The 24,361-nt window shown below is 40.2% G+C and overlaps 1 protein-coding gene across 1 annotated transcript in view; it reads right to left on the reverse strand.

Annotated features, from left to right (window-relative positions):
- Positions 1-10,256: 10,256 nt before the first annotated feature.
- mgat5b (alpha-1,6-mannosylglycoprotein 6-beta-N-acetylglucosaminyltransferase B) overlaps positions 10,257-24,361 on the reverse strand; it is a 98,392-nt gene continuing 84,287 nt past the window's right edge. Inside the window, exons 13-18 of the mRNA XM_042504442.2 lie at positions 21,618-21,773; positions 20,861-21,007; positions 20,636-20,752; positions 17,873-17,947; positions 12,162-12,427; positions 10,257-11,014 (exon numbers count right to left, since the gene is read on the reverse strand). Coding sequence (XP_042360376.2) covers positions 10,816-11,014; positions 12,162-12,427; positions 17,873-17,947; positions 20,636-20,752; positions 20,861-21,007; positions 21,618-21,773 — 960 coding nt within the window. The 3' untranslated portion in view covers positions 10,257-10,815. The remainder of the gene's footprint in view (positions 11,015-12,161; positions 12,428-17,872; positions 17,948-20,635; positions 20,753-20,860; positions 21,008-21,617; positions 21,774-24,361) is intronic.

The following is a 24,361-nucleotide window of genomic DNA, read 5'->3' on the forward strand; positions in this document are numbered from 1 at the left end:
TTGTAGTTGTCAGCATCTTGTTGTGGCTTTGTGAATCTTTGAGGTATTTTTGGTCATTTTGTGTCTCTTTGTAGTCACTCTGCATGTCTTTGTTGTAGTTTTGTGGCTCTTTAAAGGTCAATTTGTGTCTCTTTTGATCATTTTGTGTGTCTTTGTAGCTCCATTACATCTTTTTGTAGTCTTTTTGTCAGTCTTTGAAGTCATTTTGTATCTCTTCAAGGTATATTTTTGTCTTTTTTTCACTTTGTAGTTGTTTCGTGTCTTTTTGAGTCAATTTGGTGTCTTTTGGCTGTTTTGTATTTCTTTGTAGTCGTTATGTCTCATTGTAGCTCCTTTAGATGCCTTAATTGTCATTTTGGGTATCTTTAAAGGTTAATGTGCATCTCTTTGAGGTATATTTGTGTCTTTTTAGGTTCTTTTGTTTCTCCTCAAAGATGTTTTGTATCTCTTTGTCATTGTTAAAGGAGTTTTTTTTAAAAAATTAGTCCATTATTGAGAGAGACTGCTAAAGCAGACAAACTTGTACACACACTGCATTCTACTCTACTATTGTAGGAACATTACGGTTGCTGGCATGGAAAGAGCCAGTACTTTAAAGCTAAGGATCGATCTGTCCAACATAAAGAAATAGAGGACAGGCCACCGCCAGTCCTCTCATTCAGTGTTTGCCAGCAAATGTGAAAGCCAAAACACATGGCATTTTGCCTTGCTGTATTTGTTTTTCTAGGCATTTGCACAATTTTTGAGCTTCCTCTTGGATGCGTGCTGCTTACTGTCTGGCACCTGATTGCCACCTTTGTAAAGTCCCGACCTCAACTGTACACTGCTACTGGCTACGGCCACACACACAAATACTGTATGTCCCAAGTGTAGCAAGAAGAAGATAAGAAAATACAGTCAGTGAGCAGATTCTCTGCAAATAAATACATCACCTCACACCTCTAGTTGCCCATAAATGATGACTGAGAGGGATTACTTTTGAGTCTATACATTGTTTTTCAGGGAAATCCTGTATAGTATACTTCATCGACTACTCCCTCACCTTTCAAGTTTCAGGGACAAACTACAAGTTTTAATGCTTGAACAGCAGTTTCTTAACTCAGTCTCTCTCTGATCTGATTCAGAGCTCTCAGCTCTCTCACCTCCTGCATCAATCCATAGTTCACTGAATAACTCATAAGAACATGCAGCATGCTGGCTGTAAAACTGCACGACACCTTTGATCTCTCCAAAAAATTTTACATCAAGGTCCTAACAACATTGATCCAAGATAACATGTTTTTCTACGATCCCCTTTTGAGACCTCATGCCTTTTACTGTATATCCTTGGTATGGCGTTTGTAGAGGATCACTTTGAAGTTGCCCGGAGAAGCCCTAATAAAAACCGTCATATACACATGGCGCTTTTTCCTTTTCTGCCTTCTCTCTCACACTTGAGTCTCTCCAGACTTTTCTAAAAACCAGCCCCCGGCTTCTAATCCCTCTGCCTTGATTCTTATTCCTACTTTTCAATCATTTGTCTTCTCATCTATGTCCTCTTCCCCTCTTTTTCTCTGCAAAAAGCCCTTTTCCACATCTCTCCTCATCCGCCCACACCGTCTCAATCACTTCTATTACAGCTTGACAGTCCACTCAGACAACAGGGTCACAGGGAGGATGGACTGTCTATAAGGATGAGGATGTCTCTCTCTCTCATCCCTCTCCCTTCACTCTCTCAGCCTCCCTTATTTGTCAGGACTGAAGGTATGCAGTCACTGAGCCTCTCAGATCTACCTAAAATCTGCACCACAGACAGCCAGCCCCTCTCTTCTGTCAAAACCTGCCACACATGACTGTGGAGGATTGGTTCTTATATGTCTAGTGTGCTACACTCTCAGCTCTATAGATTCGGTAATGGAGTGGCCTTTGCAATTGTACAGAGGCTGACAGTGAGACAGCTGTGACAGATGCAGTCTGGGTGTCTGTTGCTGGAGCTGCCAGCTGGCAGTGGGAACCACGAATGAGGATGGCTCAGTAACAGAGAATGAATGTGGAGTAGCCTCTTGACTTTTCATTGTGCTCCACACTGCCACTCAGGACATGCATTATTGAGGAAATACATGCAGATAGGTCTACTGTGAAATGTGTCCATTCACTGTAAGAGGGTGGAATATCATGCAGAATGAGGGACTGCCTGGAGGCCATAACTCTGTCAGGAGGAGGCTGGAGATGGAACAAATGTCAAGCTGAAGACGTGTGAAAAAGGATTTCCCAGGACTCTTAACTTTGAGTCTCCTCTGACTTTAGGACAAAATTGAATTTAAGTGGAATGACCACAAAATATTCACACAAAAAGGCACTACCACCTGCTTTCCAGCCACACTGTGCTACTGCTGCAATTTAAAGGAGTTGGATGGATGGATGGATGGATGGATGGATGGATGGATGGATGCACAGAAAGACAGATAGATAGAGGAAGAGCGAGAGTTACGACACTTGTTTAAAAGCACCCAGTGTACCGACACTGACACAGCACCTCTCTTTATCTTCTTACAACAACCTAGCTGGCCACAAACGTTATTTGACATTGATATTTTGTTGATTTTAGGTTTTGACATCTGGCAACCAGAGAATTTGCCATTGCAGCTGCTGCTGAGTGTGAGCAAATTTTGAGAAAAGGGGCCCACAATCATCACATATATTGGCACATTTTGCAATGACTACTACAAAACCCCTTAAACCTCCCATAAAGACATTATAAAGTGCACTACCCCTGCCCCCAAAAACCCTGCTAAGTAGCTATCATATTACAGCTGGATACCCAATCAGCCAGCTACTTGTAACTTTCATACACACAATGTTAAGCGCAAATGTGGCAATGAGACGGGGCCTCTTTGGGCTTCTTTGCCTGGGGCCCCATGTGAATACTTTGGATGACAACACGTTGCCGTATCAGATGCCGAGGGGCGAATCCAAGAGTCTGTTTGTGATAACAGGTTGACTAAAACATAAAATTGCCTGTCACACAGTTAAACAATGAGCTGAAACTTTCTATGACGCTCTGTAAAGCCGAGGAAAGCTTCTGCATGTTTATGACTACAAGCGCCCCCTCTCACATTATCACTTTGTTTTGTCATTTGATCTAGTTTTATAATGAAAATATAGATAATAATAGTGTAACTTAGGAGGAAAAACCTCCATAGTATTTAAATAATGATGCCTCTTGCTGCAGAGTTTGCATTAATGATGTGATTTCTAGCAAACTTTACATGAAACAGCTTTTAACAGCATCCATGGGAGTTGCTGCAGATCAAATTCTAATGAGTACATTGTGTATCAGGTGTGTGTGTATAGTGGTTCTTCTCAGAGGGTGTGAAGCTGAAAAATCAACACGGACCTTTGCGATTCGATTTATTTGCTCTGTTTGCACTGCCCCCTCACACCTACCTGTGATGCCTGTGGTTCATTTGAAATGAAGCAGACTTCGCTGTGGTAGACAGCAGAGCCTTATCATACAGCAGCAGAGCTCTCTGTAAGTGCTGAGCGGTAACTGTTACCTCAGGTGCTACATACACATCCAGTCCTGCAAAAAACAGGCACTAAGACCTCCGGCAAGTTTCCATATCACTTATTCATGTTGTTAAGTGCAATCGAAATGTAACTTTGATCACAGTCAAACATGCTGAATGCAAAATGCACAAAAGAAGTGAAACAAATTAAATTTTCAAACCAGCCAATTAATCTGCATAATGAGCGAGAATCCAATTAGAAGAAAGTGTTTTCAGGGAACAAAGTGATATGAAAACAAGAGTAATCAGTTGTCTTTAACAGCTGTTGAACTTTACGTTCTAGTTTTCATTCATATGATGAAGGAGGAGGAGAGAAAAAGAAATTAAAGTGGCAGAAAGATAGATGATCATTTTTTTCCCATAATTTTTGAGCTATCATCTGAATCTGACTGAACAGCTTTTAGGGCTGGGCAGTTTAAGTAATTTCTATATTTGAGCACTCTCATTAAATCATTATAGACCACTTGGGTACATGTAAAGAAAACGTATTTAGGAACAGGAACGAAAACTGGCATACAATGGAAACCCGTGCAATTTGAAATTTAATTATTGAACAACCAAAAAACAGCTTCAGTGTGCAAAGGCGTTTACTCTAACGGCCTGAAGTCTAAACGAGTGCTCGTGTAGGCCTACGCAGGTCCTCATGCCCATCTTTAACAGCCTTTTTATCAACCTGCTGGAACTCCATCATTATAACTAATAAAACTACAACACATATTTGTAATATCCATCCTGGATACACATCTGTAACCCGGTGCACAATAGTTTACATAAAATGGTCTCAAATTGAGTAATATTTCCTCCACTCTACAGTTCTTTGGTCATAACAGGCGCACTCCATTAAATGTCAGTTTTTCAGGCAACTGTTATTACGGAGAAAGCATCTGCATACAGTGTGCACACACACAAAGAGCAGGGCACAGAGTCATTGTGTGTGATGCATTTATCTTTGGGGGAGGCAGCAGCGGTCTCCGCTCTGTCACCCATACTAAAGAGCCGAAGAGACGTGAGCGAGCGCGAGAGAGAATTGATTAGAAAGGAGTATCAAATACACGGCACTTGTGTAAAAGGAAGGTAATTGGTCACAAAGAAGGTTTCAGCGTCTAAAAAAAAAAATTTTAAAAAAATAATGAAATGATATTCATCTCGAGGAGATGAGATGAGGATTGAGTTTTGAAGAGAGTGAAAGAAGAGCCTGGAGGAAAATGAGAAACGCTAGAAGAAAAAACTAGAAGGAGCACAGAGGGCACTAGTGAGGAGCTGAGTGTGAGGCAGGCGGGATGAAGACGCCCGCTGTGTGTGGAAAAAAGTGATTAATCCTGGTCTATGTGACCTCTCGCTTAAAAAAAAGGCCTGCCATGCCATGAATCATAGTGTGTCATGTCTAATTCACTATTGGAGAAAAGCTTTCACGGTGTTGTGAAAGCTTTTCTGCTGCAGCACTGAAACGGTCATCACATGCCTAGTACAAGGTCAAAACATTATTTGTATCAGAGTCCATTCATGTGTGTGATTGTGACAAAGCCCTTGTTGTGTATTTGTGGAAATAGTTATTCTGTTTGTGTTAAAGAATAATTCTTCTCTGTTACACTCTGCAGCTGGTTTTCTATATTTCTATAAACTAGCGTTATGCTAACAGAAGTTATTGCTGAGATCTGTAAATTTGGGAGAATATCTACAACAGTCTTTTAACTGATACAAAAAAATTAATGTATTTTCTTAAGGAGGTAAAAGCTAAAAAGAGAGCATGTGTGGTGCTGCACTTTACTGTGTTTGCACGCAACAACTGCAAATATGTGAGTTGCTCTAATCTCTGAGGGATGTTCACAACCAACTCTTTTAAATAATTCTACAGATTATTCAGATTCTGTTATAGTTAGGAAAAGATCATGTTTTGGCTTCAAAACAACCACTTTAACTGCTGGAATAATTATTATATTAATAACTGCTGGAAATGCAGCGACAAAAGCAACTGGTATTGGTTATTGCTCTAGAGCAATGGTCTGCAAACTGGCAACCACCATATCGACCGCACCCTCAACCTCTTCATGACAGAGTCAGCTCATGTAATTACAATTGTGTCACTTTAGAAACATTGATATGAAATAAACAAATGTAGTGTATCAGTGGTTTGCAGAAACATAAGATGCGAACATTCTTCTGGCAACTGGGCTGTATTCTTCCCATGACTCTCTCAAATTATTTCTGTAATACTGTTTTTCAGACAGAAGAGATTTTCCACAGGAAGAGCAATAAAAGGCTTCCACAATGAACTTCTCTTCTGCCTCGCTTCACCGTGTTACCTGAAATAGTTGCCGCTGAGCTTTCTGGCACTCACAGTCTCTGTCTGTGGATGAAATCAACAGGTAGGACAAAAAACCTGCCATAGGAGCGCATTTTATCTGCATGATGTAAGACCATCATTGTGAGGTTTCTGCAGCATTTAGGTTCCTCACTGGTGCATTTCTTTCTTGCAAGGAAATTAATGAAAGTGGTGATAAACCGAAACAGAGGTAAGCTTTTTTTCTCAGTGAAAAAAGAGAAATACCTAACTGTGGATACAGAATTGTGGGTTTAACTCTGAAAAAACCCAGCACCTTTTCAGAAAACGCTGAAGTGGTATATTTATATTCTTTTTTCTTTACGTCTCAGAGGTTTTTGTTTAACACCTGAATTCACACCATGAAAGCCGTGAAAGATTCAAAGCCTCCCTGACTACTGCTACCACACACACACATATATCCTTTCTCCTTTGGTGTTTGAGCGAAAGTTCAATATTAGTTCAGAGATTATGAATTGGAGAGGAGAAATGGTATTGTGAAATGGTCCATACTATCAGTCAAAGAGACACCATCATTAAATGAAAACCGGCAAATTCCAACTCCGTCTTGTGAGGATGTCTCATTAAAATCCTCTTATCTTAGTGGAGGGTTTCGGCTTCAGTGGAGCAGCAGAGGCACGATAATGACTTTAGTTACGTTGCATTGTTTCTGTGTGTATTATAATGTCCATCTGTAAAGGTGATTTAAAATTCAACTTCATACACAAACAAAACCAAAAGCAGGGGGAGAAATGGATTACAATAGTAACATGCCTGAAAAGCTCCAGTCATAAAATGTAACCGTATACCTTTAGGAAAATAAAATTACACAGATTAGAAGACTAAAGTGATGTAGGTTAGGTTCAGGGTTGGAAATTAACTTTTTTGTCGACTTGCTACTGTGGCCAGTCAATTCCAAAATCTACCAGCCACTAAATAGATTACCATTGTTTTTTGGCTGCTGAGTGCAGCAAATCTAGGAGCCACTTTTACCAGCATTACCATATTTTATCAGCATTTGGCTGCTGGCTGGTGCTAATTTCCAACCCTGGTTAGCTTTGGGAAAGAAAAGTCATGCAGGTTAGATTTAGGAAAGTAAAATTACGTAGGTTAGCTTTATAAAAGTAAAGTTACGTAGGTTAGCTTTAGGAAAACATGTTTTAGGAAAAACATGGTGACAAAATACCTTAACTCGAAGTTCACTAGCTTTTTGCAGGACATGAACACTGGTCTCCTGGGGAAAGACAAGAAAGATAAGATATTAAGTGTAATTTGCACAGAAATTCATCTTGCATCCACATGCTATAAATGATAAACAGAATGACATAAAAACAGAACAAATAAAAAACATCTGTATGGTTGCCCTCCAGCATTTGTTTGACTAATCCACCACCCCAACCTGCCACCATTGACTTTCTATCTTTGCACAACTCCCTCTTTACTTAGGTCAGCGCTCAGGTCACGTGATTGCAGCCTTCTCTACTTCGTGGGTTATAAGCAAGCATTATTTTTTGCACAAACATATATATGGAGCAGTGTGCTTTCACTATGTGGTGCACAATGACTGATGGGGGCCATGCTGAGGTTTGAAATGAGTCCTATTGTACTCTATGGTACTAAATCTATAGGCCTTTTTCCAGCAGTCTTTAGTCATTAGACCCTGCTGCATTTTCTTGTAAGCCTCAGGTGATGTTCTCTTTTTTTTTTTTTTTTACCAGCCTAGGTTCACATATTTCCAAGTCTACCTTTATACAGAACTCTCATTCTCATTCATGCATTGACACAGTTTTTGGTTGCTGTGATCATCCCTCTTCGTCAAACTAGCCGTGAGGAGATTTCTTTCTACTGTAAGAGATGGGGAACAAAATCCACAGTCCTACTCTGTGCAGAAATATATTCTAAATGTCGGCTAAGGCTGATATGAGGCTTCAGCAGTCTTACTGTGATAAATCAAACAGGTATCTTGCAAAAGTAGTAATTTTTTAGTACAGAATTTCCTCTTTGTGTTACAGTCCCTGTGCAGCAGCTCAGCCAGAAAACGCTGTCTGGGGAAACATTTAGGAGGAAACGCTGTACTGAAAAGACTAAAATTGGAAGATGTCCTTCTCATTTATCTAACTTAGACTGCTAATGCCTCGTATGAGCTGCAGCTCAAGTTCAGAATTAATTTGCGCAGGATTAGGATTCTGTTCCTGATCACTTACAGCAGAATTATATTAAGAATGGATCTCTCCATATCCAGCGCAGGCAAGAGGAACAATAACAGTAACCAAAAACTGTTCCAAATTTACATATGGACATACGAGTATTATTTCAAGGTATGCATGACAGATATGTGAAGCTATACTTTAAACACTGTTCCCCTGTCTCTCTGCCAAACATAATACAGAAACTCAGACATGAGTGATGAACCAAAATAATATCTGTGTGTTAACAAACATAAGTCCCCGTACTGTAATCTTTTCCTATAGATGACAGCTATATGCACTATTTTTCAAGCCATTTCAGATAACAGAACACCTAAAACATTATACATAATTTGAGAAAAACATGATAGTTGCTAATTGGAAAAAAATCATCATATAGAGCCAACATCCTTTGTATAGGGTCCCGTTTACACCTGTTTTTAACATGTACCTTGGGTGACCCGATCACAGGGACAGCGCTTAATACAAGTGTAAAAAACCCACAAAGACACACTATAATCTGATCACTCAAACCGCATTTGACCACTTATCTTTTGTACATTATTGCATTCTGACTACATCATCAATGCAGGATGTGGTGGTTGTTTTGTTGACAGAGTGCTAATGCTAACTTACCCCTGTTATGACGAGTTGGATGAAGTGTTGCATGATCGTCCATTGTTTGACATCATTGAAGATGTGTTGAATTATGCTGCCGGTGATAAAGGGATCCCATGACTATGGAAAACCCAGAATAGTTAGGAATTACACAATCTCATTTTCCAGACCTGGAAAAGTCATGGAGTTAGTGAAAATCACTTAAAGTTGTGGAAAAGTCAGGGAATATTATTGTGTCTAATGAAATTAATTGTTTCAGTAATCTTCTGTGGATGCAAACAGTTTGCAAACAATGGGCTGTAGAAAAGTCATATTTGTGCAAAATCAGGTAATGTTACTGTACCTTGTCAGTTGACATGGTTCTTTGGCCTCTCATGTCTTTGCCAGCTCCACATCCCTCAGACTGTCAACAAATGCACGTTATCTCTGAGGGGGAGGAGTAACAGCACTATGTGTTTTACGACAGTGGTGTTGCACTCAGAGACTTTCGGTGGATGCCAACGCACACAGAACCGAATTGCTACATTATGTGGTTTTGTATCGTAGATTGTATATAAAGATGGACAATATTAAAGTTCCCTCAAAGTGAAGCCTCAACATCTAGATTGCCCCCTGGTGTCTGTCTGCAGTATAGGTTATAAAGCCCGCCCCTCAATGTTAGTAAATGGAACATAGACCAAACTAAAGACCTCCAGTTCACGCCAAATTAAATTTTTCCCAAAGATGGTCTCTGTCACTGAAGTTAGCTCTCATTGCTTGGGATTGGTTGGACGGTTGTTTTGGTGGGACCTCCTCCACCTTTGCTACTGTGCAGTCACCAGCGCAAGATGGCAACGCCCGTATCTCGGATATTTCAGCATCAAGTGGGGGGCACCTTGTCCATCTTCATATACAGTCTATGCTTTAAACCCATGCCATGAAAATCTGGGCAGCTTTAATTGCAAATCAAGGATCCTCGAGAATGATTAGTAAATGTGGTCCTCGGTAGTCTGAGTTAATTATCATTATGCCAAAAGGAGAACTTTTGGGGAAAAGCATAGTAGTGTTTAAAAACCTGAAGGATTTGTGGCTTTTGAGAAAACATTTGGTGCTGCAGGCTCAGAAACCATCCCTCGCTTCGCCTCTGGTAATGCTGCAGCTCATCTCTGTACACAAGGTCCATGTCTGCCTCCGTAAATCTCAGGACTGGTTCTGCTGTTAAAGAAAGTATGTTAGAAAAGACAACACAACATAGTTTTCTAAGGGTTGGAGAAAAACAGCACTGAGGAATAATGTCATATGAACAATTATTTGCTTCAGTTTGAGCAATGGCCAAGCCAAAAATATCCAAAACATTGGTGCAGGAATCTGCATACTTGATGAACACAAACACTTTTGTCACCTTGTATCCGAAGACTGCTTTATAAACAAATGAGTCTGCGCCCGCAGCCCTGTTAGCACATAAATCACGATCTGAAAGAAGTAATTAGGATATTTCCCCAAATGTTGCTTTGTGAAATTGACCATAAAAGATTAATGATGTCTTATAATTTACAAAGAATCTTCTAATTTAAAAGAAAATGAATTATAATAATTTCCACCCATATCCTATTATAAATTATGGCAACAACTTTTCCCCCTGTATTTTATTAAACAACACTTATGTACAAATATATTCATTACAGGACATGTAAAATAGTACATCTTAACATGGTGTAAATGGCTTTGGGTGCATCTAGTACAAATATCGAAACTCCACTATGATACTGTAGATTTTCACACAACACTGAGTAAACACACTTGTGAATTTCAAGCATTTGCAATATTTTTTTTTTTAATCAAAGCTTCCCTTTTGATTGCTCATGATTTTACTTCACTAATCTAACTGATCCATCAAATGACACAGTTCATCATGACTGTTGTAAAGACTGTGGTCCTAATGCAGCCATGTAAACCTTTTAAATAAGGCTTCAGACCCACCAGATTCAAAGTACAATCATGCAGTTCCCTGAGAGGTAATACCGTCTTACAATTTTGGCAGCCAGTTCCTGGTCAGAGGTAAAGGAGTAAAGTTTGTTTATTACAGTATTTCTCCTTTTTTTAAGAGATCTCAGGATCTCACCAAGAGTTAGAAAAGAGTCTCCATCCACAGATCCTCCTCTGGTCATAGGCAGTCTCTGCACAGTGCCACCTGGCCGTTACGAAAGTCCCTGCAGGGGCAAAGGCGCTGGTATTTGGCACTGGAGCCGGCGCAGCTGAACAGCAGCGGGTCCTGCTGCAGGCTGCATTCAGCATGCTCCACTGAGAAGGCAGGGAAGAGGTGGTTCATCTCAGACTCCAGTCCGTCACACTGGAAGTCCAGACTGGGAACAAAGACAGAGGAGAAGAAAGAGGGCACAAATTAGCCTTTTTTTCTCAAGCTGAAAGGGCATTTCAATCAGGAGAGATGGGTGAATGAAAAAAGATGATCGTTTAATACAGATTACAGGTGTGCAGATTAACTGATGATATGTAATGATTAAGAAAGAAAGACATTTAGACTCTAGAGGGAGATTTAATAATCGAGGGCCGTCTGCCCTGAGCAGCAGAGAGATAAATCCCCCCGTGGAGTCCAGACACTGGTGGTGATCATGGCTGACGACTCTGCTGAGGATGATGAATCTGGGTGATGATGGAGAGGTGGAGGGCGCACAACAGCAGCACGAACGTACTATAGGCAGAAAAAGAATAACATTTAAAATATGCTAACAATGAAGGTGTGTTGCCGTGCCACCGGATAAACATAATCAGCAAACAGAACAGCTGATATCCCATTTAACAGCCCCAGACAATGACAGCAGCAAATGATAAGTGAGCGTGCATGCAAGGGGAGACTGGCAGATGGTATGAGAAATAAATTACTTTACAGTCTTCCTGATTTAACTTTCACGAGAGCTTCATTAATTATCATTCCACAAATACAACACAGTAATATATTTTATATTAATCTTAGCAGCGGTGCCAGGAGGTGTTAATGATTATTCCAAACATACACAGTGACACGGTGAGCTAAAGTCTTCTTCAGTTCTTTGTGCTGCAGCATCATTTTGAAACTCAAAATGCAGATGAGGCATTGTTTTGATGAGCTCTTTGAGACACATTGTTTCCTATTCAAAAAGGTCCTGACAAGGCGTTATACATTTCACAGAGTCATCAGTAGTGTGGATGATGTATTGGGCGCAAACAGTTTCATTTTGTATTCAAAGAGGGTTAATGTACTGCATACTGCAATCATGGATAGAAAGCTGACATCCAGCGATCTGTGACACGTTTTTCACGTCATTGAAAACAATTATTGTTAAAAATATGAAAAACAGCAAGTGTTTTATCTGCACATTTAACTAATTTTTCCTCTAAAGCTGTGGTTGTTATAATTCAGTGTTATTTTTGTGTCAGCTAGAGCAAATGAAAAGATTTTGGGTCAAACTGCACCATCATTTAACAAATCATCCCAGTGAGGAAACATCTTACGCGTTGAAGGCCTCCTTAATGTTGATGAAACGGTACAAGGCAGGTTCGCAGATGAGTCCTGCACTCTGGCATGCCTTCACACATGACTGGCCCTCCAGCGAAGCCAACAGCCGGAGCGCGCTGAGCGGTGGCCAGGATGTGTAGGAGCTGGCGTTGGCGGCCCAGGTTAGGAAGCTGGAGTTAGGCAGGAGGATGAAAGGACTGGGAGGGCTGCTGAGCCAAGACGAGTTTACTGGAGGAAATGGAGCTTCAGGGGAACAAAAGTCCTGCAGGTGCAAAGATAAAGTGACCCAGATCAGTAATATGTTCAGCAATATATTGCAAACACTTTGACCTGTCAGGTGGAATAAACTCGACACCACTACAGAGCAGTGACAAATTATACATTCAGCTCTGCAACACATACATCCGGACAGCTGATAGAGGATATAATAAAGGAACTGTTAGGATACAAAGGTGCTTATCAGAGCTGACAAGTCCTCGTCAATCTTCCAGGAAATGATATGAATGCAGTTATGCCACCCTATAACAAATGAGGTTTGGAGGCAGAATTAGGCTGTGGCAAGAGCCCTGATTAGATTCCCCCTCCAGCTGGGCCTATTCATAAGACCCAGGTAATAACATTTCTCTGACATGTCCCACTGGCCTCCAGACCCGTTTATTAAACAGGCTCAGAGCGCTCGCAGGCAATAACAAGGCTTCCAATCTCTCCATCTCTGCTGCACTTCCACTCCTAAACACGGACATCTCTGACTGACACACAGCCACACACAGCTCATCATGAATGTAAGGAGGTATGTAAAGGGGCGAGGTTAAGAGACAGAGATGGATAGCAGGGGTTTATGGATATGTTACAATTTATAATTACATATCTTTTATTCACTGAGTTTCTTTCCATCTGTGCATGTATTTGTATGTGGGGCTTGTGAGAAATTTCCTAGGATTCTTATTTTTGTAATCATGTAATCCATTTTTGAAGAGGTTCTTCCAAACAAAATTATTATTATTATTAATAAATAAAGTCAAAATTACAATAAAATGACTATAAAGAGACAATTCAGCTACAAGGAGACATGAACAACCACAAGGAGACCCACAATAACTACAAAAATGGACAAAACAACCATGAAGAGACAGAGACACAAAACAACCACAAGAGACACAAAATTACTACAAGAATGGGCAAAACAGTCTTTAAGAGACACAAAATGAATACAAAGGGACACAAAACAATCACAATGACATGCAAAACAACCACAAGAAGATACAAAATTACCAAATAAAGACACAAAATGACCTTAATAAGACACAAAATTACCTCAAAGGGACTTAAATGACTAAAAAAAGAAACCAAACACCCATAAGGAGACACAAAATGATTACAAAGACACACCAAACCACAAAAAGTCGGCTAACAGCAAGTCTTTTTGTCTTGCTTCTATGTAGGAGAGGTGATGGGGCCTTTTGCATATATGTGTCCACGGTCCCACTGTCTCATAATCTGCTCACGAAACAAACCTGGGTCTGATTTTTGTAGATTTCAGAGTGTCTACAGGTGTAACACCCTTAAATTTAACTCTTTTGAAGATGATTTCAAGAATATTTTTAAATTTATGACAGATAAAAGATAAAAAGATAGTATTGGTTCAGGGGTAGGTTTTAAGATTTGTAACATCGTAAATGTGAAATTTTATGCAGAAGAATATTACTCAGTTTGACGAAAATAAATTAAAAGATGGATACATGAAATTATATCAAATCTAAGACTTTTTAATTACTTTTTTTTGTACTCCACAGCTCAACTGTTGCGATGTGGACGAGCAAAACATGCATAACCACACATGTCACAGGGACATTCAGCCTTGTCATGTACTGTACATATTATGTGCTTAATTAGGCAAGAACATGTAGGCGAGTCATTAACTAAACTGTCTGTTTTATTTATACATGAGACCTTGTTACGTCCTTATGTAACCACTTGCTGTAGTTGTGCACAATTTTTCTTATCTTATTTGCAGCTCATTTTATTGGTGTTTTTAGAGTAAATGATACAGTTGAATGGGGAGAGGTATTTTAATTACAAGTTTTCAGAGGACATTGAGAAATAAAATAGAAGAAAACAGGCATAAGAACAAACAAAACCAATCATTATGCAGGTGAATTATCGTGCGCACATGAGCAATACTTTATTTTATTGGCAATACGTTCAAGTGTAGACGTGCACAATTTTTCAGTGGAATGGATGACTATAATGGATGTTTTGGACAGTTCAGGAACCCTGAACCTAAAGCAGCTAAATGGAATTCAGCCATCATTAATCTTATGATTCACACCTGTACTTTTCCTGCTGTGACATGTCAAAATGACTTTGGTAAAATAGGCCGATACTAATGAACATCCATTTCATAAATCAAGCTTTTATATCGGCTATTAGCATTTATCCCATTTCACTGGAGCCACCATTTATTGTTGGTCTGTCGTATACTGGACAGTGGTGACAACTTGAGAAGGTTTCATGTTCATCCATTCAGGTATCTCAGATCTATGTTGTCGATAAATCTCCTGCTGCGAGGGACAGCTGGTCATTCTTATTCTGGACCACCACATGCCGATCGATGAACCCACAATCTATTTTAAAGCTGGAGTACGTGGCTTAATTCTGGCTTCATTGGGCAAATTTCCCATTATAAGCTTTGGGCATATTTTAATTCATTTAGACAACTAGAAAACTAGACATCTGCACCTCTTCGCTCTGTTTTAATGTTTTAAAAAACTTATCTTGTGACAGGAAACTTTGGCCAATCACAAGTCATTTTAAGGAGAAGGTATTCTTATTGGCTGTTCTGCAAACGCAGATGCCCGCCTCCTCCATGTTATTAAATGGGACATAGGCCAAACTAAAAAGTACACGCCAAATTTTTCCCAGAGATGGTTTCTGTACTTTAAGGTAGTTTTTTTTCACACAGATGTTTGTTCAAGTGATTGTTTTTCTGATAAGTTCAGTTTTAATTCTACAAAAAGGGGATTTTCAGAAATTATTGATAGCTGTGTATGCCAAGGTTAAATTCCCTTCAAAAACACTGGAAAATGGCAGTGAGAAAATTGCAAGAAATTGGTAAAAGGTGACAAGAAAACAACCAAGAAACAAACCACGAACAACAACAAGAAAATAAATGCATAGAAATTGTCAGAGACACATGTTAGAAAATATTTATGTAAAAATGTATATGTATAAATGTCCAGAAACTATATTTATGATTATCAGAATTCAAATATTCAAACTATGTTACCAAATGTATGTTTTTTCTTTTTTTTTTAGCACTTTTTAAAAAGTAATTTACTTGTTTGTATTTGACTTTCCTGTTCTTGATCATTTTTAGGTAGTGTTCTAGTAATTTTCTACTAGTTTCTTCTCAATTTTAAACCTTTTTCTTGGCAAACTCCTCCTCGCAATCTTACCATGTTTTCAAAGAAATCAAGGCAATTTGCTCAGGTTTAAAAGGGTTAATAACCACTATACTCTGCTTGGTTACCATCTACAAAGAAAACACACATCTTGGTCTGTTTCCTCTCTAAATGTGTGCGTGTGTGTGTGTGTGTGTGTGTGTGTGTGTGTGTGTGTGTGTGTGTGTGAGACCTCCGCCAGCATTAAATGAGAATCTGCCTTCACACAATCACACAGTGTTTACAGGAGAAGAGACTGAGCTGCCATAAGAGTACATTGTGTAAGGGTCAGAGTGGAGCTCTGCCAGCGGCTGGAGGTAAGAGTCGAAGTTATTGTGGGAGAAAACAAGAACGATAGAGGTTCAGCCAGACGGTAGAAAAACAAGTGTAAGAGCTGTGAGTGGCTCGGGAAGTTTGGAAACGGTGGAAGAGGAGGCTGAGAAAAGTGGAAGAAAAGAGAGGGAGGAGAGTCTGATTGGGAGTCTGACAATGTACAAGCCAGGCGGGCAGTCACAGTTTCAGCCAGTCACGGCACGCTGAGTGTGTGTGTGTGTGTGTGTGTGTGTGTGTGTGTGTGTGTGTGTGTGTGTGTGTGTTTGACAGCCTGGGAAGAGATGGTGTCAGCAGAGGCTAACACATTTCTTTAACCTGCCACTGCTAGAAACTATACAAACCATCACAACATGACGGATGTATCAGGGGGCAACAACATCCATTAACAGACAGTAAAGAAATGTGTGTGTATGCGTATAAATGGGCGTGTTTTGGGGCGTTTTGCTTTGGTTGTACTCCTCTCTAAGTACTCACTGTGGATTTCAGTAAAATGCACAATAACATCATGTCTTGATTACTGATGAATCCCCATTTTGATGTGTGTAAAAGGTTAGATAACAAGTCCATTTTTATGTATGAGCGTTGCTTTTCTCTTCCATCAATGTCCTCCAGGACCATCGTTGAAGAAAAATTAGTCACCGTGTTAGTCTATTAAGCTTGCAGCTGCAGCCTGCAAAGAATTTAATAGCTGACCAAGGCAGTGCAGCCGAGTAATAAATATTGTGGCTAAGCAACAAAGAAATCCCAGAAAAGGAACCTAGATGGGAAATAATAAAGGAATAACTTCAATTTATTAGTTGGGTTTAATGGTCATTTGTGAGCTTTAAAGAGAAGAAACCTTGAGCAGACTTTAAAAATCCAACTACTATTTTAGTTATTAAAGGGGCAGTTCACCCCAAATAAAAAACACATGACCCAGTTATTCAAAATAATTGGCAGACCTTGTTGTGAGCAGTTTCATGTTGGAACTATTTTCCCTCTACCCAACTACACCCACCAACCGTATCACTGCATAAAAGGAAACATGCGTCCACTCATGGACGAGAGGCTTGCTAGTGAGTTTTTCAAACTTAATTTTTTGCCGCTTTGTGCTCCACATGCCAAGTGCCATCCAGTTCCATTATATTGGAGAGAAGGCAGGCATCCCTATGGCCGATATCTCCAACACTCTGCAACTCACACTAAAACAAGATAGACTGATAAACAGCACGACAGGTAAGAGGTAAAAATGCATTTCTGATTTTGGTTTGAACTGCCCCTTTGAGCTAGTAACAGTCATTTACCCGTTTGACATTTCTTAAAACCAGAAGCTGGTAATAAATGCTTTCATCACCACACATTTGACCAAAAAATGCAACCGTCCAAGTAAACAGCAGGACAAAAGATTAAAACAAATGCAGAGGCTGAATACTGACTGGTTTAGATGGTGGGTAACTGCTCCAAGAGATGGACACGCGATAAACGACTAAAAACACTTCCTAAACAGTTGGCAAAGTGAGACGGCTTCTTTTTTTTGTTTACTAATTTTCAGGTTATATTCTTGTACTTTTTCCTAATGTCTGGCTAATTTTGAGATAATTTTCTTTCATAGCTCACTACCTTGCAAAACCATGTTTTGGAAAGAAATCAAGCAAATTTGCTCAGGTTTAGAGGGCTCATCTACACTCTTTGTATCAATGTTTACAATGTTATTTCATAACATTATGTATTAATCAAGCTGTATTAGATTCTGTAACAAATTACTGCTGGTCTTTCATCAACACAGGCTACTTTAGGTCATCGCGTCCTGCAAGAGCTACGGTAGTTGATCTTGTTTCTATTTATATGTTGTATTCACACCACAAAACTGTTACCGACCTAATCTGCTGGGAGGCAACATGTGCACCCACAAATAACTCCTGTCACATCATTATGACCTCACCCAGCATGCCCACCTGGTTCTGTATGTAGGCGTGAACTCTCTCAAGCATCCCCTCGCAGGTGTACTCATAGGGCAGGAACGGCTCCACCTGCAAACACAGATGTGCACACAGATGAAAAAACAACGGGGGAGTGTGTGTGCGTGCGTGTGTGTGTGTGTGTGTCCGCAGAAACCAAGCCATTGTAATTACAGGAAGCGAGCATCTGATGGTTAATCAAAGCTGACATATTCATTAGCGTAATTGTGAGAGGCTTATATCATGCCACAAGCCACACATGAAAATCAATGACCTCATGCATCACAGGTGACAGCTCTGAAAATTGATTTCATTATTTTTAGTGACGACTACATCAATATGTCAAACAATGGATTACAGTGACAGCGGACCACAGGTCAGCCAGCACCGAGAAGGGTTAAGGTTTTTGTACGTTCTGGGTCCTTTGGGTGCTGTTATCAGTGTCGCTGTTAAGGCCTGTCACTCAGTGTCTGACTCTCTGATTGCTGGAAAGTGACTCAAATTTACTCAGAGGACACGGATCAATAGCTTATTCTCTTCTTTTTTTAGTGTTTCAAGCTAACAGTGTTGATGCAGAAATTGCTACAGTTTGATGTCTTTGGAGATAAAGTTTATATTTCTGTAATTAGTGCATTTTTAAACCTATTGTATTTTTGATGATTTCAATAATTATGGGATATATCGGGACACATTGTCAGAGCAGAATGTAAATGTGCAGTGAAGATCTCCCACGGTAGCTAAAGTAAGATCTCAATGTTTACCATCAGCCCACTAAAGCACTCAGGCTTTTAAATTGATAAATGGTTCCTTTTAGTGTTGTGTTCCTTTTAGCACTCTCGTATTACTTTATTTCATCTGAGTTTAATGAAATGTATCTGGCACTTCATCAGATATTCTGCAATGCAATTTGCCTTTTGGGCATCTTTATATAATAGAATCTGAACGAGAGAGAGAGAGAGAGAGAGAAAAAAGCCTCATAGAGGGTGATTTGAATTCAGAAGCGGAAAACATTTTTTAAAATGACTGTGCAATTTATATGCCCTAAACTGATTGCATTGCTTGGCCACAAAATATGTGAGCAACAGTCATTATTTCATGCCATCATCGATGACGATAACATCAAACGTCCTCTGCGTCCCTGAGGTGAGTTATGCCGGCAGCAGCCGTGTCCTGGAACAGGCACACAAACGCAGCTGGTGGGAAAGATCGGGCAGGTGTCGCAGACATTTTAGTGCTTCTTTATCAGCTGCCTGTTTCCTCATTTCCATCATGCACTGTTGCCATGGTGCCATTAAAATGCGAGGCAACAGTGTGTCAGACAGGCAGGCAGCTCCTGAGTTCACTGAAGGAAGAAACTATCCGACATCAACAACATGAGCAGCAGCACTGCAAACAAACCTTATCCAAAATTGTGTGGAGTAACCACATCGTGGGATAAGCTCTAAATATGTGTACGTAAACTAGGATGCATTCTCATTAAAAACTGCATTGCATAAACTGGACCTCTATTATCCAGATACAGAATAAAATACAGGAGCAGTTTGACATTTTTTGGGAAATTTGCTTGTTTGGTGTCTTACAAAGAGTTAAATTAGGAAATGATGCCTCTTTCATATTTGTACGGTCAGTATGAAGCTACGCCAGTAGATGGTTAGCTTAGCTTAGCATAAAAACTGCAAGCAAAGGGAAACAGCTAACCCTAAACCTATCTGGACAATGCACAGACGAGCAGTATGTAAGAATGTCCAAATCAGCTGGAAAAGACACGAAACAGACTGCCAGCTCCCTAGTATAAACTTTGTGTAATGTTTGAGGCCATGTGTGAATAGAGCAGGCAAATGCAAAGAAAATTCACAGTGGGCATGTTGATGACATTTCTATCATGCAACCAAAGTACAAAACTGGAAGAATCAGGCTGCCAGGAAGTGCGATCGAGATTGAAAAGCTACACCTTTTGGGGAGCTAACATGTTGTCCATCTTTATATGCTCTTATGTTTTAACCACGATAACAAATGACAGATGGTATGGATTTTGTTTTTAACTGCGCCTGAATTAAATTCAGATGTGCGTATTCAGCATGCTCATCACGATCACTGAAAATAAAGCTGCACTTACTTTAATTTAATCTTTTAACTGTGAACTGAAACTTGCCCATTAAGCCTCTGTGATTAGTATGGGTTTTCCTTTCCCAAAGAATCTCTTTTTAAGTATTTACCAGCGCCACAACTGGTACTTCATTTTGCCTCTATCAGCAGGAAACACAAGGTCTATTTAACGCACCTGGCAGGTAGAGGCACACATGCATCTTGGCACTGCAAGAGGTTTGGCTGTGGCTCGGTGTTGCTCTGGTGACAGATTGAGCACAGCGTGATTGATTAATATGATCTGCCGCGGACAATGCTTTCTGCTTGTGGGGCTGGCCTCTGGAAGGCTGCCATGTAGACCCAGGTGTGGGCACAGTTTACCTACTGAGCCGCTCAATATCTCAAGCAATTAGCAGCGCGGAGAGCGGAGAGGGAGCCAGCTAAGCATTTTGCTGTAATGCAGGACGCTGTGATTAAGAGCTCTATTAAAGGCTGAGGGCTTCAGAAGTGGGTCAAAGCAGACGATAAAGCGTGCAGGAGCAAACTCTTATCATCATCATCATCATTATGCAGCAGCGTAAAGCGCAATGTGAAAGACTATAATATTAGAAGACCATTATTTTGTTGAATGAGTAGTGCTGAGTTTGGATGGCAAACACCATTAAATCAACATACATTGATCCTCATAATCTCGCGGATGGTCGCATCAAACTCTTCAGAGTTATTATAGTCGATGGTGATGACATGCGGCCTGCCGATATACTGCTCTGCATACGGATGCTGAGAGGACACCTGAGGGAGGAAGAGATGAGATATATTTACCATCACAATGCACAACAATTGAAGTCTGTGCACTCAGTGCATATTTATTTGCTGTTATATCATCACAAATGCGCCCACCTTCCTGGAAGTTGGCTTCCCTCTGAAGAAGTCATGATTGAGTGAGCTGTGAGGGGGATTAAACTTTGGTTGCAGGAAGATGCAGCCATTGGCTATGGCCTCCAAAGGAGCGGGACCTTCGTACGGGAAGCCAAATCCAATGAACAGCTTGACAGGAAAATAAAAAGGAGGAGGAGAGCACGAGTCATTACTCTGAACTGCTCATATCCAGGTCAACAGTTGTATAAGACTTAAAGGTCCAGTGTGAAACTGCCTCATTCAGTATTTTTATTGGTCAAAATCATCCAGTTTTGGAGAGGTGGAGAACTCTGTGGATAATTCGGCTCACAGTAAAAACCTCCTGAATGTCTGGATCAGAACAAAGGTGAGCACACGTTAGCAGGTGCTAGTCTAGCAGCCCGTCTCCAACATGGCAAACAGCATAATAGAAACATTGACTTGTAATGTGGAATTGTTTTTTTCTGTGTTTTCACTGGTTTAAATCACTGGATTCATTTATTTTGGGGGAGAAGAGACCCCTGCAGATAATTCGGCTCCTGGTATAAAAAATGAACAATTAACACTCAAGGATTTTTTTTACCGGGAGAAGTTTCAGATGGTTCAATCTACAATCCACACTGCTAGATGCAACTAAATCCACATAAATTTTACACACGTCTTTACCCTACAAATAAATAAATAAATGAAAAAAAACACTTTGTGTATGAAAATATCTGAGCATTTTGTAAAATCACGAAAGGCTCAGTGATGTTCCCACCTTGGCCTTTCTGAGGAGCTGCTGCAGCTCCTGCTGAGGCAGCAGACCGTGGTTCTTGACAAAGGCGGGCACCTCTGGAGGACGCTGCGTCTCATAGTACACTGTCCCGTGGATCTCCATGTGGCGATGCAGGATAGCCAGGAACTTCTCCTTTCCCTTTGAGACATACAGGTGCAAAATTAGTTAAAGGGAACTTCAGTATTTTTCAACCTGGACCCTATTCCACAATGTTTTGGTGTCAAAGTGACTAATGGGTACAATTTTTGAAAAGGGTCTTGTACTGAGTGAGAGTGCCTGCAGCTGCAGCAGCGAAAAATACTGCAATGAAATCCCGATGGGCAACTGTGCACTGTCAATTTACGTACACTACAAGTGTTTGTTGTGTTGACTACAGACAGTGTAGCTGGCTGCGTGAGCAGCATGCATCAATTGCAAAACCTTTTTGATTTCCACAGTTATAGTTTTTAGTCACTTGGACACAAAAACATGGAAAAATAGGGTCATGGTTGAAAAATACAGACGTTTCCCTTTAAAGCATATCATATTCCTATTGATTAGTTATATCCAGTGAATACTAACTTTATGTACAGCACAAATTGCCGTAGAGTTCCTGTTGACATATCCAGTAATAACTGACCTGCAGTTTTTCAGCACATTATTTATTATCTTTGTGGAGATGTAAGTTGTCTTTTATTGCTTTGAAAACTCACATATAGTGCGGCTCTCGATATCAGCTGACAAATGTTGCCAATACTAATTTAATCAAACATGAGCCATCTCTGAAGCAGCATTTGCCATTTGATTCAGTTCAAAGTTAAAGTCTGTTTTTTATGAAGTGATTGCCTTAACATGAAGCCAGCTGTCTCATTGGACTGCACAGACAGAATATCTGATTCCAGCTACGCTTTTATTTGCTGTTTCTTGTTTAAATAAACTTATTTCACACACTGCAGTTTCCCCTGCAGCACCATGACCAGTTGGATTAACTAAATAGACTCATCAGTATTACACACCACCACTCTTAAAAGGGCACAGGAGAAAAGTCCAAAGGTGTTTGGGAGGGGACGAGTATCACTCCAGCCTAAAGTAAAGTATTGGTTAATGGAAATGAGGCAGATCTAATGAGCTGAGTCTGCTCTTGTTAACACTAACATCCTCATCTTATCTGCTAACTATCCAGTACCTGTGAAGTTATGAAGAACTTCAATCAATGTATATCCTCTGTGTTGCTCTGTGGAGACAATTTGCTTGAATCACTTTACTGACGTGAAACTGAATTAGTTTATCTCTGAAAGTGTTTCTGGGGGAAGGTAATGAATTATTCACTCATGCGATGTCTTCAAGGCATAAATCATTTTTCATCTTGGGCCATGTTAATGTCTTCGAGCAACACACAGATGAAATCACAACTTTCTTCTACTTGAAGAAATATTCCTCCTAAAATCATTTGGATTGACATTCTTGGATTGATGTGGGATACAGTGAAATACAACTGGGGACCTATTTTGCTTTCCTGTGTTATATATATATATATAATCTCCTCTTTTTCCAACGTTTTTCCAGCTTTGACTACAAGATGGTGTCTCCAGGCATGCTACTGTAAATATTTACATTAAGTAGCCTTAGCCCGTTCTCACTCCAATTCCCAAATTCTGACGCTTTGTCAGATCTCGACGTCAGACCCCGACGCAAAGAAGCCCCTTATGTGACAGTGTGACATGCACAGGGCTCGTTACTTTTATAGACAGCAGGCAACAACCCAACTCGTCAAATACTGCCACTTTGTCAGTGGATGTCAGCATCAGACACGAATGCGCCAACGCACCTTTCAACTTGGAATGATGCCAAGTGGCCGGCAGCAGTTCGTAACACAGTCAGCTGCAGGAAAGTTGTGTTGGGAGGGCGGGAGTGGTGTTGGATGAGTCAAACAATCTCTGGACCCTAACCCGGGAGCCCGCCGTGTACTTCCTGTGTGCATTTTAGGCTGAACCATGATGTCTGTTTCTAGACCTAACCACGCGCGTTTGTTACCTAAACTGAGGAAAGTGTTGAGGAAAGTGAGGAAGTGTTTAACCTAACTTGTAAGTTTATTTTGAAAAAGTGTAAAAACAGTGTAAGTGTATTTAGAAAACACAATGCATGTAACAATCTTAAATTGACACACCCTCCGGGAACATGTAAAACAGATCCAGGAGTAGACCTACTGCATCGTATTGACAGTGCATGCCCTCTCATACTGGCGTCTGCCCAGCCCCACCGGTCACCTGTGTCCATCCTACAATCTCCCCTCCCCCTTCTGTACCAGCTCCACAGGTGGATGTTTTATTTACAAATTATACTGGAAATGGCTGATTCATATGAATAATAGTACTATAACTAAGTCATTCGCCGTTTTTGGGACGGGTGTTTAACGAGACAAGCACTAAAATGTGGCATTTTAGACAGAGACTGAATACAATTGTCCCAGCACAGACAGTATGAGGAAAATAAAGTTTTGTTTTGTTTTTTTTAACATTGATGCATGTAGATATGATGTAGAAGCAACCTTAAGTATGAATCTGAACATGAGCAAAATAGGTCATTTTTAAATATATTTTAAATTTTAACATGCTCCTTTTTGCACTGTTACAAAGGAAGTTTATATTCTATTAACAGACCTTCTACATATTTTAAGTCAACGGAAACGTCTGTTATTTTTTAATCTGATTTCCGAATGTTCAAAGGTTCAGCTCTGACATATGAAA

This window comes from Plectropomus leopardus, chromosome 18 (genome assembly GCF_026936395.1).
Source record: "Plectropomus leopardus strain MGB_pleo_1.0 chromosome 18, ASM2693639v1, whole genome shotgun sequence".
Taxonomy (NCBI): domain Eukaryota; kingdom Metazoa; phylum Chordata; class Actinopteri; order Perciformes; family Serranidae; genus Plectropomus; species Plectropomus leopardus.